The sequence below is a fragment of the Chanodichthys erythropterus genome, chromosome 18, assembly GCF_024489055.1.
Source record: "Chanodichthys erythropterus isolate Z2021 chromosome 18, ASM2448905v1, whole genome shotgun sequence".
NCBI lineage: Eukaryota > Metazoa > Chordata > Actinopteri > Cypriniformes > Xenocyprididae > Chanodichthys > Chanodichthys erythropterus.
In genome coordinates this window covers 39,303,791-39,317,249 of record NC_090238.1, presented here as the reverse complement: position 1 = coordinate 39,317,249, position 13,459 = coordinate 39,303,791, and the positions used below count along the sequence as shown (strand labels likewise).

Genomic DNA, 13,459 nt, shown 5'->3' with positions numbered 1-13,459 from the left:
ACTATAGAATTACCACAATAAATTAATTAAAGTATTTTACTATAGTATGGTTCAAAAACACTATAGTATAAATTACTATAGTATTTTTTCACCTGGGTTGCCACTGACATATCATTTATAGACCAGTGATCATGAACTATAGTAACAATCTCTGAAATAAAATAGTTGTTGTGAATAAAGTCGCACGCACGCGTTCGGTGACGTCATCACGCAGCGCCTGTCAAACTTTGACAGCAGACAGTAATGCAAACCGTCACGCGGTGATTTATTTTTACTCGAAAGCGACAGCAGCAGCCTTCACGAGCCACCGAACCGATCCGATGAAGACGCGCGTGCGATCGCGTGTGTGCGCGTGCGTTGCGCTGCTGCTGCTGTTCGTGGTGCACGCGAGTTTCTCTCACGAGGACATAAAACATCTCGAAGACTATGAGACTTCAGAGGATCTGGATGTGCGGGTTCAGGTGTCGGGTCGAGCGGTGGTTCCTTGGCTCAGAGCTCAGGACTGGATCTCCTCTGCTCGGGTTCTGCTGGACGGAGACAAACACGTGGGATTCATCAGGTGCGTCAAAACAAACACGAGCATGCCCGAGACACGTGAGCGAGCGCGGATGACCATGCATGTTACATGCAAATGCCATGCTTCATGAATATGGTAATGATTCAGTTTTTGGTTTCCAGAAACGTTCTGTTGGTTAGCCGGGAATGTTTTCTTAACGTAAATAGAACGTTCCCTTTAGTTTTGCATAATTCCCCTCACATTATTTTTGCAGTTAAATATCCAAAAAGCACTAAGTCAGTGTTATATATTTTGTTCACTTGAGTACTTACAATATCCCAAATGTTTGCAACTATTTGTAAATCGAAACCATGGAAACACCAAAGACGCTTTAATATCTACATGTTTTAATAGACAATGGAACAACTGTTTGATATATTTATAGACAGAAAACTAATCATTGTTATATAGCTCAACACGTTTAGTCTTATTGTTTAAATCTAATTTTCTTGATGTTTTGCGAGTCTCATGCTTTACCACGCCTCAGAGAAAAACACTATTTTGTGAAGTAGCTAACATAGCATAATCAGATGCAGCTTTATTTTTAGTAACAGTAATACAGCATTTTCTCCATCATACAATACGTTTTAAATTAATTTCATGTCATTTATCAACACAATCATCCAGCATTTAATCTGATATTGTAAAATGGATCTATCTTACTGCAGTGTGTAACAGTGTCTCACCGCAGCCGCCGAGCGAACGCTCAGAGTAACGTTATAACATCATTTTCAACACTCTCAAATGTATCTAATATGATAAACAGAGCTGCGTTTCCTCATACTCATGACCGGAAAAGCGGAAGCGGCGACTGTGTCATAATAAAAGTCCCGCTGCTCGTGAGGCGTGTGTTGATCAATCGCTCCATCTCCTCGTTCAGCTTCACAACACTCGCTCCTGCTCTGCTTCACACTACAGTAATGTTAATAATCGCATCCATGAACATGATTTCTTCACGAGTCCAATCCCTATTCTTTTCCACCGTCCGCTGAGATGGAGATCACATGTCCCAAGATTCTGCGCTCAAACTTGGCATCATCAAGCTACGCCTTTGTTTAGAATAGACCTCTAGTGGACAGAAAATATTACATATTGCAGCTTTAATAGAACGTTCTTTCAAAATTATTTGGTATTTAATAATGTTCTCAAAACGTTTGCACAAAAACTTTTTTATAGAAATGTTTTTTCTGAAACGTTTTAGTTAGATGTTTGTCTAACAATTTTTAGAATGTTACTACTTGTTTCGGAACGTTCAACATTCAAATGTAACGTTCCCACAATGTTTGCGGAATAAAATGGAATGTTTCCTTAATGATTGCATAAGTTGTTCAAAGGAGATTCAGAGATGTTTTTATAACTTAATGGGAACGTTATCAAAACGTTCTTAGAATCGGGATCACTGTACATTAGTATCCTGCTGTTTCTGCAGAGATGATGGAGGTTTCACAGTCAGCGATGTTCCGTCCGGATCGTACGTTCTGGAAATCTCCTCTCCAACCTACAGATTCCAGCCTGTCCGAGTCGACATCACCACTACAGGGAAAATGAGGTGTGTGGATGTGAACTTTCTGCAGTGGATGCTTTTTAAATCCTAGTAACCTATTAGAGTACATATTTTAGGTAATGTACGCTGACTATTTTTAGATTACTTTTAGATACTTTTGATTTGACGTTATATTTATGAATATGGAAGACTTTGAGTGTCTATATGCGGGAAGTTTTAGGGAGAATCAAAGAATTACGAATAACAACATTGTCAAAACAATACCCGTTCACACAGATCTGCAAAAACGACTAAAATCGCTGTATTCTGCTGCCAGGCCAGTAGATGGCGATGTCACTTTTTAAAGAAACTACTCTCCTATAGACTGAACACGTAATTTGCAAAACAAAATGCTGTCGTCTCGTTTTTTCATATTTAGTTGAAAACGGATACGTTACGTTAGTCATCAAAGTTGTATGTTAATATTTTTTAATGTACTTAAGCTTACATGAACTAACAGTGAACAAAACTTCTAAGGGTTCAGTTACAGGACTGTCAGGCCAGTAGATGGCGATGTCACTTTGTAAAGAAATACTACACACCTATAGACTGAACATGTAATTTGCATGACGTCACCATTTTCACAATTTCCTGTTTTTGTAGTTTACACGGATAACATCGTTTAAAAAAAAAAAGCAATCTCATGTAAACAAACAGCCAAAACAAATAAAAAGATTTTAGTTTTTAGTTGAAAACAGTGTCGTGTAAACAGCCCCTAAAGCATTTATTAATCTTAATGTTAATTTCAACATTTACTAATACATTATTAAAATCAAAGTTGTATGTTAATATTATTTATGTACCTCATTCCTTAGAATACTTCTAAGGAATCATTTACATGACAGCGTTGTACTAAAAACGGAAATGTTTTTCCTTTGCGTTTTTCACTTACAGACGACAGCGTTGTCAAAACGATCCCTATTCACACGGATCCGCGGAAATGACTAAAATCGTTGTATTCTGCTGTCGGGCCAGTAGACGGCGATGTCACTTTGTAAAGAAACTACGCGCCTTTAGACTGAACACGAAATATGAGCATTTTTACAAATTCACGTTTTTGCAGTTTACACAGAATCAGTTTTCAAAAATAAACAAAACGCTGTCATCATGTAAACGAAAAGCCAAAATGCATAAAAGTTTAATTGAAAACGGTGTCGTTCTGTGTCGCTCGTGCAGGGCTCGTGTGGTCAACTACATCAAGACATCAGAGGTGATTCGACTGCCGTACCCTCTTCAGATGAGATGCGTCGGCCTACATTCATACTTCATCCCGCGGGAAACCTGGGGCTGGTCCGATTTCCTCATGAACCCGATGGTGGGTCACTGCCATATCAGACCGGTCCTGTAACTGCAACACATCGGTTTGACGTTTCTACTCTTGTGCGTTCCCTCAGGTTCTTATGATGGTTCTTCCTCTTCTGATCATTGTTCTCCTTCCTAAAGTCATCAACCCCAGTGATCCGGAGATGAGGCGGGTATGAACTCATAATATCATGATCAAACATGAACGCTGTGCTCTGATTGATCATGTTGTTTCGTTTGAAGGAGATGGAGCAGTCCATGAACATGCTGAACTCCAACCAGGAGCTTCCTGACGTCTCCGAGCTCGTGACCAGGTTCTTCTCACCGCCTAAAAGTCAAGGGAGGCCAGGGGGCGGAGCCAGGGTCCCTCGGGGCGGGGCTCCAAGTGTAAGGGGCGGGGCTCCGAGGCGGAGAGGAAAGACTAATATGGCCGTGTCATATACGGAATAAGACGGCTAAGAGAGTGAAAAAGCTTTTCTTACTCATTACTGAACTCTACAGGTTCATCTGCTGTGTTTGATAATGACTTCAGCAGGTCAGAACACAATATTTCTGTCTCTGTTTATACGTGAATGTCATTACACTGCTGCAATTTAAATGAGTTTATTGTGAAGTGTTATCAAATCAATTATTATAAACTATCATACGTGTTCAAAGAAAAACTAATAAAGGTGTAAATTATTAAATGAAAGTCTTTCTTGTTTCTTTGTTTTCTTTCTTTACATATTGTGTTGTTTAGTTTTATGATGGTCCCTTTTTGAGAGTGTGTGTGTGTGTGTGAGAGAGTGTGTTTTTGTGTGTGTGAGAGTGTGTATTTTTGTGTGTGTGTGTGTGAGAGAGAGTGAGTGTGTGTGAGAGAGTGTGTTTTTGAGGGTGTTTGTGAGTGAGTGTGTGTGTGTGTGTGTGTGTGTGTGTGAGAGAGTGTGTTTTTGAGGGTGTGTGTGAGTGAGTGTGTGTGTGAGAGAGAGAGAGCGAGTGTGTTTTTGAGTGTGTGTGTGTGTGTGTGTGTGTGAGAGAGAGTGTGTTTTTGAGTGTGTGTGTGTGTGTGTGTGTGTGTGTGTGTGTGTGAGAGAGTGTGTTTTTGAGGGTGTGTGTGAGTGAGTGTGTGTGTGAGAGAGAGAGAGCGAGTGTGTTTTTGAGTGTGTGTGTGTGTGTGTGTGTGTGTGAGAGAGTGTGTTTTTGAGTGTGTGTGTGTGTGTGTGTGTGAGAGAGAGTGAGTGTGTGTGAGAGAGTGTGTGTGTGAGTGAGTGAGTGTGTGTGTGAGAGAGAGAGAGCGAGTGTGTTTTTGTGTGTGTGAGAGAGAGTGTGTATGTGAGAGAGTGTGTTTGTGAGAGTGTGTGTGTGAGAGTGTGTATTTTTGTGTGTGTGAGAGAGAGAGAGCGAGTGTGTTTTTGAGTGTGTGTGAGTGAGTGTGTGTGAGAGAGTGTGTTTGTGAGAGTGTGTGTGTGAGAGTGTGTATTTTTGTGTGTGTGAGAGAGAGTGTGTATGTGAGAGAGTGTGTTTGTGAGAGTGTGTATTTTTGTGTGTGTGAGAGAGAGAGAGCGAGTGTGTTTTTGTGTGTGTGAGAGAGAGTGTGTTTGTAGTGTGTGTGTGAGTGAGTGTGTGTGTGAGAGAGAGAGAGCGAGTGTGTTTTTGTGTGTGTGAGAGAGAGTGTGTTTGTGAGAGTGTGTGTGTGAGAGTGTGTATTTTTGTGTGTGTGAGAGAGAGAGCGAGTGTGTTTTTGAGTGAGTGTGTGTGTGTGAGAGAGAGAGAGCGAGTGTATTTTTGTGTGTGTGAGAGAGAGAGAGCGAGTGTGTTTTTGAGTGTGTGTGTGAGAGTGTGTCTTAGAAAGTGTGTGTGTGTGTGCGTGTGTGTGTGTGTGTGTGAGAGAGTGAGTGTGTATTTTTGTGTGTGTGAGAGAGTGAGTGTGTATTTTTGTGTGTGTGAGAGAGAGAGAGCGAGTGTGTTTTTGAGTGTGTGTGAGAGAGTGTGTCTTAGAAAGTGTGTGTGTGTGTGCGTGTGTGTGTGTGTGTGTGAGAGAGTGAGTGTGTATTTTTGAGTGTGTGTGTGTGTGAGAAAGTGTGTCTTAGAAAGTGTGTGTGTGTGTCAAATGAGTCCAGTGTGACATTTATGGACAGAGACTGAATCTATATTTAGCAGACCTGTGTGTCTCACACACACACACACACACACACACACACACACACACACACACACACACACACACACACAGGTCTGAAGTGAGCCGTCACAGAGGAATAAACACAAAGTTCATCACAACACTGATCTTGTGCAGCGCGACTATCAAACTCTTTAATACTGTGACGATATTTTCCACAATATTTTCTAAATATCTGTAATTGCTCACAGTGACTCTCATTAGATGCTTTTGCTGTAATGCAGTACTGACATACAAAATACAACATAGATCGAAAAATGTTCACATTTCAATTTGATTTATATACTATTATAGTATTTATGAATATTTTCAATTCACTATTCAATTTTAGTTTAAGTTTAATATGCTTTCTTTTTCAAAAATATTTACCTTTATCTTTAATTTATTTTATTATGAACATGTTCCCCGTGTTTATTCTGTGTGGCAGTGATGAATCGCTGCTGATCTGTCCGGAGGTCTGGGTTCGGCTGGTAATCGGGTCATGGATCAGTCACTGGTGTTGCGACACGAGTCAAAGGCTGAAATGAATCAGATAAAACAAGTGAGACTCTCGTACAGTAAAGAGTCCAGATAAAGCTGAAGGGGTCTGAAGTCCAGCTGATAGTGTGACGCTTCTCTCTCTCACAGTCAGCGCTCAGACCTGACGTGAACAGCGTTTCTCTGCCGGTCCGGACTGATTCTCGGGATTCAGGATGCTGATGTTGTGTGTTTGTCTCGTGATGCTGGCGTGTGTTCGGACTGAAGCGTCTCCTGCTGGAAACATCCATCTGCTGGCGCCAGAGGAGCACAAACTCATCCTGAACCTCGGACAGAAAGGTCAGATCGCAGTTCATCTGTGCTTAAAATCAACACCGTCCTGACAAAACCAGCTGACAAAAACATGCTCAAAGAACGTCATGATTACGTTCCCAAAATGTTATTTGTGAATGTTGTCTGAACATTCAAAACATCCAGTTCTGTAAATGTTTTAAAATGTTTTCAGCTAGATCTCTTTGTAATCATGTTAATGTGAACTAAATCATGTTCATAATCCAATGTTTAGTTCTGCTCCTTTATGAAGTCACAGTCATTAAATAATATCAAACGCTTCTTTATTGAGGCTCTCATTTCTATGATTTCTATGAAATACTAGTTTGAGTGAATTCAGGGCAGTGTTCTTAACTTTACTCCACTAACCCATTCTTACATTTGACCTATCAGAGCAGAGGTCAAAGGTCAAGCAGGACTCATATAATTAATCCTGATAAAGACTAATTACATCAGGTTAACAAACACTAGATAAAAGCTTCTGATTAATAAAGAGATGAAATGATCTTCACAACACTGTTATTCTAGTATTATTGTACACTGTTATAATATTAATATTTTCATTTGCTTTTATTATATTTTTGGTTTTCATTTTTACTTTACATTTGAGTAATTTTATGTGCTTTTTTGTGTGCATTTTTATAAATATTTATATTTAGCTTTAATTTATTTTTATATATTTTATATATGTTTATTTTTTTTTAATTTTAGTTTTAGAAATTTTAAGTACTTCAACTTAAAAATATTTATTACAGTTAGGCTAGTTGCCAAGGCAACATTTCTTCTTATTTTTCATTTTTTATATTTCTATGTAGCTTTCATTTATTTTTATATGTATTTTTAATATATTTAATGTTTTTTAAGTTTTTGAATTTTTTAGTACTTCAACTTAAACATATTTTTCAGTTAGTTTCCAAAGCAAGATTTCTTATTTTTCATTTTTTATATATATATATATATATATATATATATATATACACACACACACACACATATATATATATATATATATATATATATATATATATATATATATATAAATTTTATATTCGTTTATATTTTATTTTATTTTAGAAATTTTAGGGCTTCAACAAACATATTACAGTTTCTCTATTACAATATTTCTTATTATTTTTTTATATTTATATGTAGCTTTAGTGTATTTTTAGATGTTTTATGTAAATTGTATTATTATTTTTATTTTAGAAATGTTAGTACTTCAACTTCAAACATATTTATTACGGTTGGTTGCCAAGGCAACATTTTTTATTTATTTTTTTTTTACTATTTCTATTTGGCTTTAATTTATTTATATATATATATTTTATATATTTAATTATTTTTTATTTTAGTTTTAGAAATGTTAGTACTTCAACTTAAACATTATTATTATTATTATTATTATTATTATTACTATTTATATTTGGCTTTAATTTATTTTGTATATATTTTTATATTTATATTATTTATAGAAATGTTAATACTTCAGCTTAAACTCATTTATTTTAGTTATTTGCCAAGGCAATTTTTTTATTTTTTTTTTAAATCACAATTTAGCTTTCATTTTATTTTTATATATTATTATTATTTTTATTTTTTTACTTTACTTCACAAATTGTAGTACTTCAACTTAAACATTTAATTCAGTTAGTTGCCAAAGCAAGTTTTAGATTTAATAGTTATATTTTATTTCAGCTTTATTTCCAAAAACGATATATTTAATGCTTTCAGCTTTAGTTCTTCAGAACAGCGTCACTGATTGCGACTCTTGTTGTGTCTCAGAGATTCCGCGGGACTGCTATGAGCTGTGGCAGAGCGCCGGCGGTCAGGCGCGGGACGGCCTGTACCTGATCCGGCCCGGAGCTTCGCCCATCGCCGTCTACTGCGCCATGCACGAGGGCGGATGGACGGTCGTCCAGCACATCACGGTCAACGGCAGCGTGGACTTCGACCGCGGCTGGGACGAGTACAAGCGAGGGTTCGGATCCCTCACCGGAAACCACTGGCTGGGCAACGATCACCTGCACCAGCTCACCGCCGGACCTGTGCGCTACAAGCTCGCCATCAAGCTGGTGGACAAAGACGCGGTGACCAAGATGGGCGAGTACGACCCGGTGCTGGTGGAGGACGAGGACGCCCAGTACCGCCTGCGTCTGGGTCCGTTCCAGGGCACGGCGGCGGACGCCCTCACGCTGGACACCGAGAACTACCTTCACGACAACCAGCGCTTCACCACCAAAGACCGCGACAACGACAACTACTTCCAGAACTGCGCCAAGCTGGAGTTCCAGGGCGTGGCGGGCGGCGGCTGGTGGTACGACGCCTGCGCCGGCGCGAACCTCAACCGCAGGAACGTCATCTACTGGCAGAAAGACTGCAACAAGGAACACTTGTGCAAATATGCCTGGATGATGGTGAGGCCTTCAGATCAGGTCAAAGTCATCCGGAGCGGAGACTGTGCCAGAGACGAACTCTGACCTCACTGCCTGAGCTCCAATACACCCAAACATCCATTAAACAAGATATACTTGTTTTATACTTGTACAAGATATTCACTAAATTCTGTTTGATTTCTCTGAAATTAAGATGTAAATTCTTGGTATTTTGCTTCTAAAGTGAATACAGCTTTTTTTAAGGATAAAACAAGACAAAAAAATCAGGGTAAGATTTTTTTGCAGTGTAGAGATGAATTATTAACCCATTAAACACATGACGATCAATAATCTATTTCTTTTTTATTCAATAAACATTTAAACGTCAGATTAATTTGTACTGAAGAGTGCAAAAGGTCTCATAAAACTGATCACACACATGATTACAGGGAATCAGACCAAAGACGCACTGAAAATGATAGTATTTCTGTCTTGTTTTCCAGTACAAATATCAAAAACATTCTTAAATCAAGATACGTTTACTGAAGAAGAGAAAAATGCATCAAATTGAAGTTTTTATGCTCAAATATCTGTCAGTGGAGTCAAGCTCATTTTTTTTAAATTAACAAAACATATCTTCAGTCATTTTGTTTCTCCAGTAAAACTATAGTAAATTAAGAATGAAAACAAGACAAAAATAAAGTTTCCTGCAGTGCTGTTTCAATCCTCCAAGCAATAAAGCCGACGGAAATTGAGTTCTGACATGTTTTGTTCACCTTCATTGAGTTGTTTACGGCACATTAAAACGAATCTTCCAAGCACCTACAGATAAAAATCACACACTGTCATTAAACAGTTAGTTTCCTGAAACGCAGACGGCACGACAGCATCATCAACATGACAGCAAGAAACATCCAGATCCGTTCCAGTGAAATCACTGCATCTTCAGCTCCTGCAGAGGAGAAATGAAGCGCTTCTTTGTCATTTTAAAACTCTTATAATGGCACAGTAAGGCATCTGAAGTGGGTACAATCGACATCGAGCCTTTGAAATGTACATCATTAGCCCTTATTAACACTGTCACGGTAACAAACATGAATAAAATCATCACTGAGCAAAAACATGATGGTGTGTTTGTTCTGAGAAACTCATCAACACCAGCGTTCATCTTATTCTTACGACCGGTTCTGCATCATCCCTCATATTTGATGTCAGTGGGAGGTTTATTTCCATTAAGGATCAGTGTTGTGAAAGTGTCTGAACATCACACACAACCGCTGGAAAGATTTCACACGCATGAACCCAAGAGTTAAAGGAAAAGTTCACAGAAAAATGACAGAAATACTATTAAAGGGCGAATTCAACAAGATGGGCTTTTAATAAAACTGTCTGTAAACAAGTTGCCTTTTCCCAAAAACTTCAACACCCATAATGCATTTTTGATTTTTGGGAGTGCATAAATGCAAACTATCAGTAATTTTAACAAAATCCTGGAGCTGTCAAAAATATGCTGGATGATGCGTTTTAATTAGGGATGTACAATATATCGGCCACCATATCGGTATCGGGCGATAAATGTTCGTTTTTACTGTTATCGTTATCAACCCAATAAGAAAATTTTGCCGATATATCAAAGCCGATAAATAATGGATTATTTCTTTCAGCTGAGACACTTTTTTGAATTGGTTTTGTATTGATTGAAATCTGATTACAGTTAAGTGCAACATACAGCGCAAGTCTGTCATATAAGCTACATAATATTATAATGAGAATATTATAATTGTGTGCATGGGACATGACTTTCAATGATGAGACTTCTGTTTTTGTGTCTCAAAAATTATATAGATTTATTTTGATTTTGATTTATTGGCTTTCAAATATAAAGAATTATCGGTTATCAGTATCGGCCAAAATGTTCATATCAGTGTATCCCTAGTTTTAATTTTTTTTATCTTTTTTACGTGGGCTTTTGCTGACAAATATACTGAGAGATCTGGGATCAGGTAACATGGAGAAAGATCAATGACATCACATCATTCATTTACATATTATACCGACATTATAATGACACGAAACTGGTTGAAAATCTGCAAACTTTTCCTTTAACTTCTCAAACATGGTAAGGATTTACAGGAGACTCATATGGGCTGGTTTTATGGTACATTTAGGACTCCTTTTTGGGGTGAGCTAAACTATATCGGTCAAAAGTTTTTAATGTTTCTGAAAGAAGTCTCCAAGTCCGCATTTATTTGATCAAAAATACAGTAAAAATTCTGAAATATTACGTTTTTGTGTGTGTCCCTTTAAATGCAAATGAGCTGCTGCTCCAGAAGAGGGCGGAGCTTTAACAGCTCAACAACAACAAAGCTGGAGAATCTCACGCAGCCAAAATGAGGAAAGTGTTCAGCCTTACATTGTTCAAACCGGAGTCGACACTGATGGAGAGACTCAGGAAGAAGTTACAACTTTTAGACGTTTCTGAATGGTTAGTGGATAAATTGATGTAGTTGCTGTGGAGTTGATTCAACTCATCCACTAGCATGTGTCGTCATGTTCATCTTTTGTGTTGAATTGACCCTCGTTTGTGAAGCAGTTTGGTGTAAAATGACGGCATGACAACAACACTCGACTACAACAACTCTTCCTCTTCACTAACCCAGGAAGAAGCTCGTTGTAGTCCCTACCAGCCGTTGCGATTTGTGTAAAAGAAAATATCTCTCTTTGCACTGAACTTTGAGCGTCGTAACTTTGCAGATGTTGTTTATGATCAAACAGCAAAATTACACGCTAACTAAAGTTACAAAAGTCAACCACCCCTTTAACTATAAATTCACATAGAAAACAGCTATTTTACATTGTAATAATATTTCACAGCTTTTACTGTATTTTTGATCAAATAAATGCAGACGTGGTGAGCAGAAAAGACTTCTTTTAAAAACATTTCTGTTATGGTAAATCTGGGAACGGTGCCATTTCTGATTGGAAATGTAAAGCTGAACGGGTCTCTCAGGCGAGTCTGCCGCCCGCCGCCGGGTTCGGTCCGCACCAGTACAGCTTCTCCTCCACCCGCTTCTTCCTCCACTGGCAGAGCAGCAACATGCGGAAGGTTTTCTGGAAGGTTTTGTTGCAGAGCGCGTAACACATGGGGTTGACGGTGCTGTTGACGTAACACAGCCAGTATCCCAGATGCCAGAGCGAGAGCGGGACGCAGTCGGAGCAGAAGGTGGAGACCAGCACCATGATGTTGTAGGGCGTCCAGGTGAGGATGAACGCCAGCAGGATGGCACTCAGAGTCTGGGCCGCCTTCTTCTCTTTGATCAGGACCATCCTCTTCCTCTTGGTGATCTGGCTTTTCAGTGTGCCGTCTATGGGTTTGGAAGAAGATGACGAGGAAGGTACGTTCACAGACTCGGCGGATGAGAAGGACGAGGGTTTTGCGTCTCCGTTGGCGTTCTTTAGCGGACCGGACGGTTTGAACTTGTACGAGACGCACTTCTTGCTCCTCGTCGGACTTGTTTTGAAGTAGCTCTGGTCCTCGTTGTCGGTCTTGCATCTGGAAGACGTCGGGAAGACGCCGGGAGAAGCCGAGCGCTCCTCGTCCTCTGAGGAGGCGTAGCTGTTGAAGTCCACAGGTTTGGGAGGACTTCGCTCTCGTTCATTCGTATGCTTGCAGCCGAAACACGAGCGGACGGTTTGAGGTTCGCCGCTGGAGTTTGACGAAGAGTTGACGCCTTGGAGCTCGGCGAGGTCTTTGGTGCGTCTCTCGGTTTCTTTGTATATCCGGCAGTAGAGGATGGTCATGACGGACACAGGGATATAGAAAGCCGCTATCGCCGTCCCGAAAGTAATCACAGGCTCGGAGAAGAACTGGATCTGACACTGTAGTTCGGGAACCGTCCGCTTGCCGACAAAGTACTGCCAGCACAGGATCGGCGGAGCCCAGAGGACGAAGGACACGAGCCAGGCCAGACCGATCATGACGGCCGCTCGCTTCGGCGTCCGTTTGGCTCGATACGTCAGCGGACGGGTGATGGAGAAGTATCGGTCGAAACTAATGACCAGAAGGTTCATCACAGAGGCGTTACTGGCCACGTAATCCAGCGCCAACCACAGATCACACGCCAGACTGCCGAGAGCCCAGTAGCCCATCAGGATGTAGGAGGTGTAGAGGTTCATGGAGAAGACGCCGATGATGAGGTCGGCGAAGGCCAGGCTCAGCAGGTAGTAGTTGTTGACCGTCTTCAGCTGGCTGTTCACCTTGAAGGACAACATCACCAGAACGTTCCCGATGATCGTAATGAGGCTCACGACGGCCGACACGCTGGCGATGGCCACCACTTCCCACAGGCTGTGTGAGAGCGGGTGGACGTCTGAGACGTTGCCGCTGACGCTGATGTTCTCGCCGGCCATGATCGGTTCTCCGTCACACGCTCTTCTGCACGGCCATCTCCTGCGGAAACACAGGAACAGATGGAATGAACTCTGGATGTTTAATACAGGGATATTGTTGCTAACTACGACTAATTGAAATAAAGCTGAAATAAAATATACATTTTGGTTGAAGAACAAAGTAAATGGAAATTTTAAATGTTGCCTTGGCAAGAAATAGAAATATGTTTAAGTTGAAGCACTAAAATGTAACTAGAAATAAAAACTGAAATTGTTAATTGTTACTTGAAATGAAGCTGAAATAAAATCAAATACTAGATGAAAAACTTAAA

At 39.9% G+C, this 13,459-nt stretch overlaps 2 protein-coding genes across 2 annotated transcripts; one reads left to right on the top strand and one right to left on the bottom strand.

Annotated features, from left to right (window-relative positions):
- The first annotated feature begins 61 nt into the window (after nt 1-61).
- On the top strand, nt 62-9,848 carry zgc:194887 (uncharacterized protein LOC571819 homolog). The gene is made up of 7 exons (XM_067366945.1): nt 62-559; nt 1,986-2,105; nt 3,276-3,414; nt 3,494-3,574; nt 3,645-3,839; nt 6,240-6,375; nt 8,149-9,848. The coding sequence occupies exons 1-7, from the start codon at nt 321-323 to the stop codon at nt 8,841-8,843; spliced, it is 1,605 nt and encodes a 534-aa protein (XP_067223046.1). The 5' UTR covers nt 62-320; the 3' UTR covers nt 8,844-9,848.
- Nucleotides 9,849-11,744: 1,896 nt separating this feature from the next.
- chrm5a (cholinergic receptor, muscarinic 5a) lies at nt 11,745-13,148 on the bottom strand. Its single transcript, XM_067366944.1, has one exon. The coding sequence runs from the start codon at nt 13,146-13,148 to the stop codon at nt 11,745-11,747; it is 1,404 nt and encodes a 467-aa protein (XP_067223045.1).
- Between the last annotated feature and the right edge of the window lie 311 nt (nt 13,149-13,459).

Bases quoted from the DNA above. Each gene is read 5' to 3' on its own strand.
- chrm5a (XM_067366944.1), bottom strand. From the start codon at position 13,148: ATGGCCGGCGAGAACATCAGCGTCAGCGGCAACGTCTCAGACGTCCAC.
- zgc:194887 (XM_067366945.1), top strand. From the start codon at position 321: ATGAAGACGCGCGTGCGATCGCGTGTGTGCGCGTGCGTTGCGCTGCTG. The intron at 2,106-3,275 runs GTGTGTGGATGT...TCGCTCGTGCAG, and splicing joins ACCACTACAGGGAAAATGAG to GGCTCGTGTGGTCAACTACA. The intron at 3,575-3,644 runs GTATGAACTCAT...TTTCGTTTGAAG, and splicing joins GTGATCCGGAGATGAGGCGG to GAGATGGAGCAGTCCATGAA.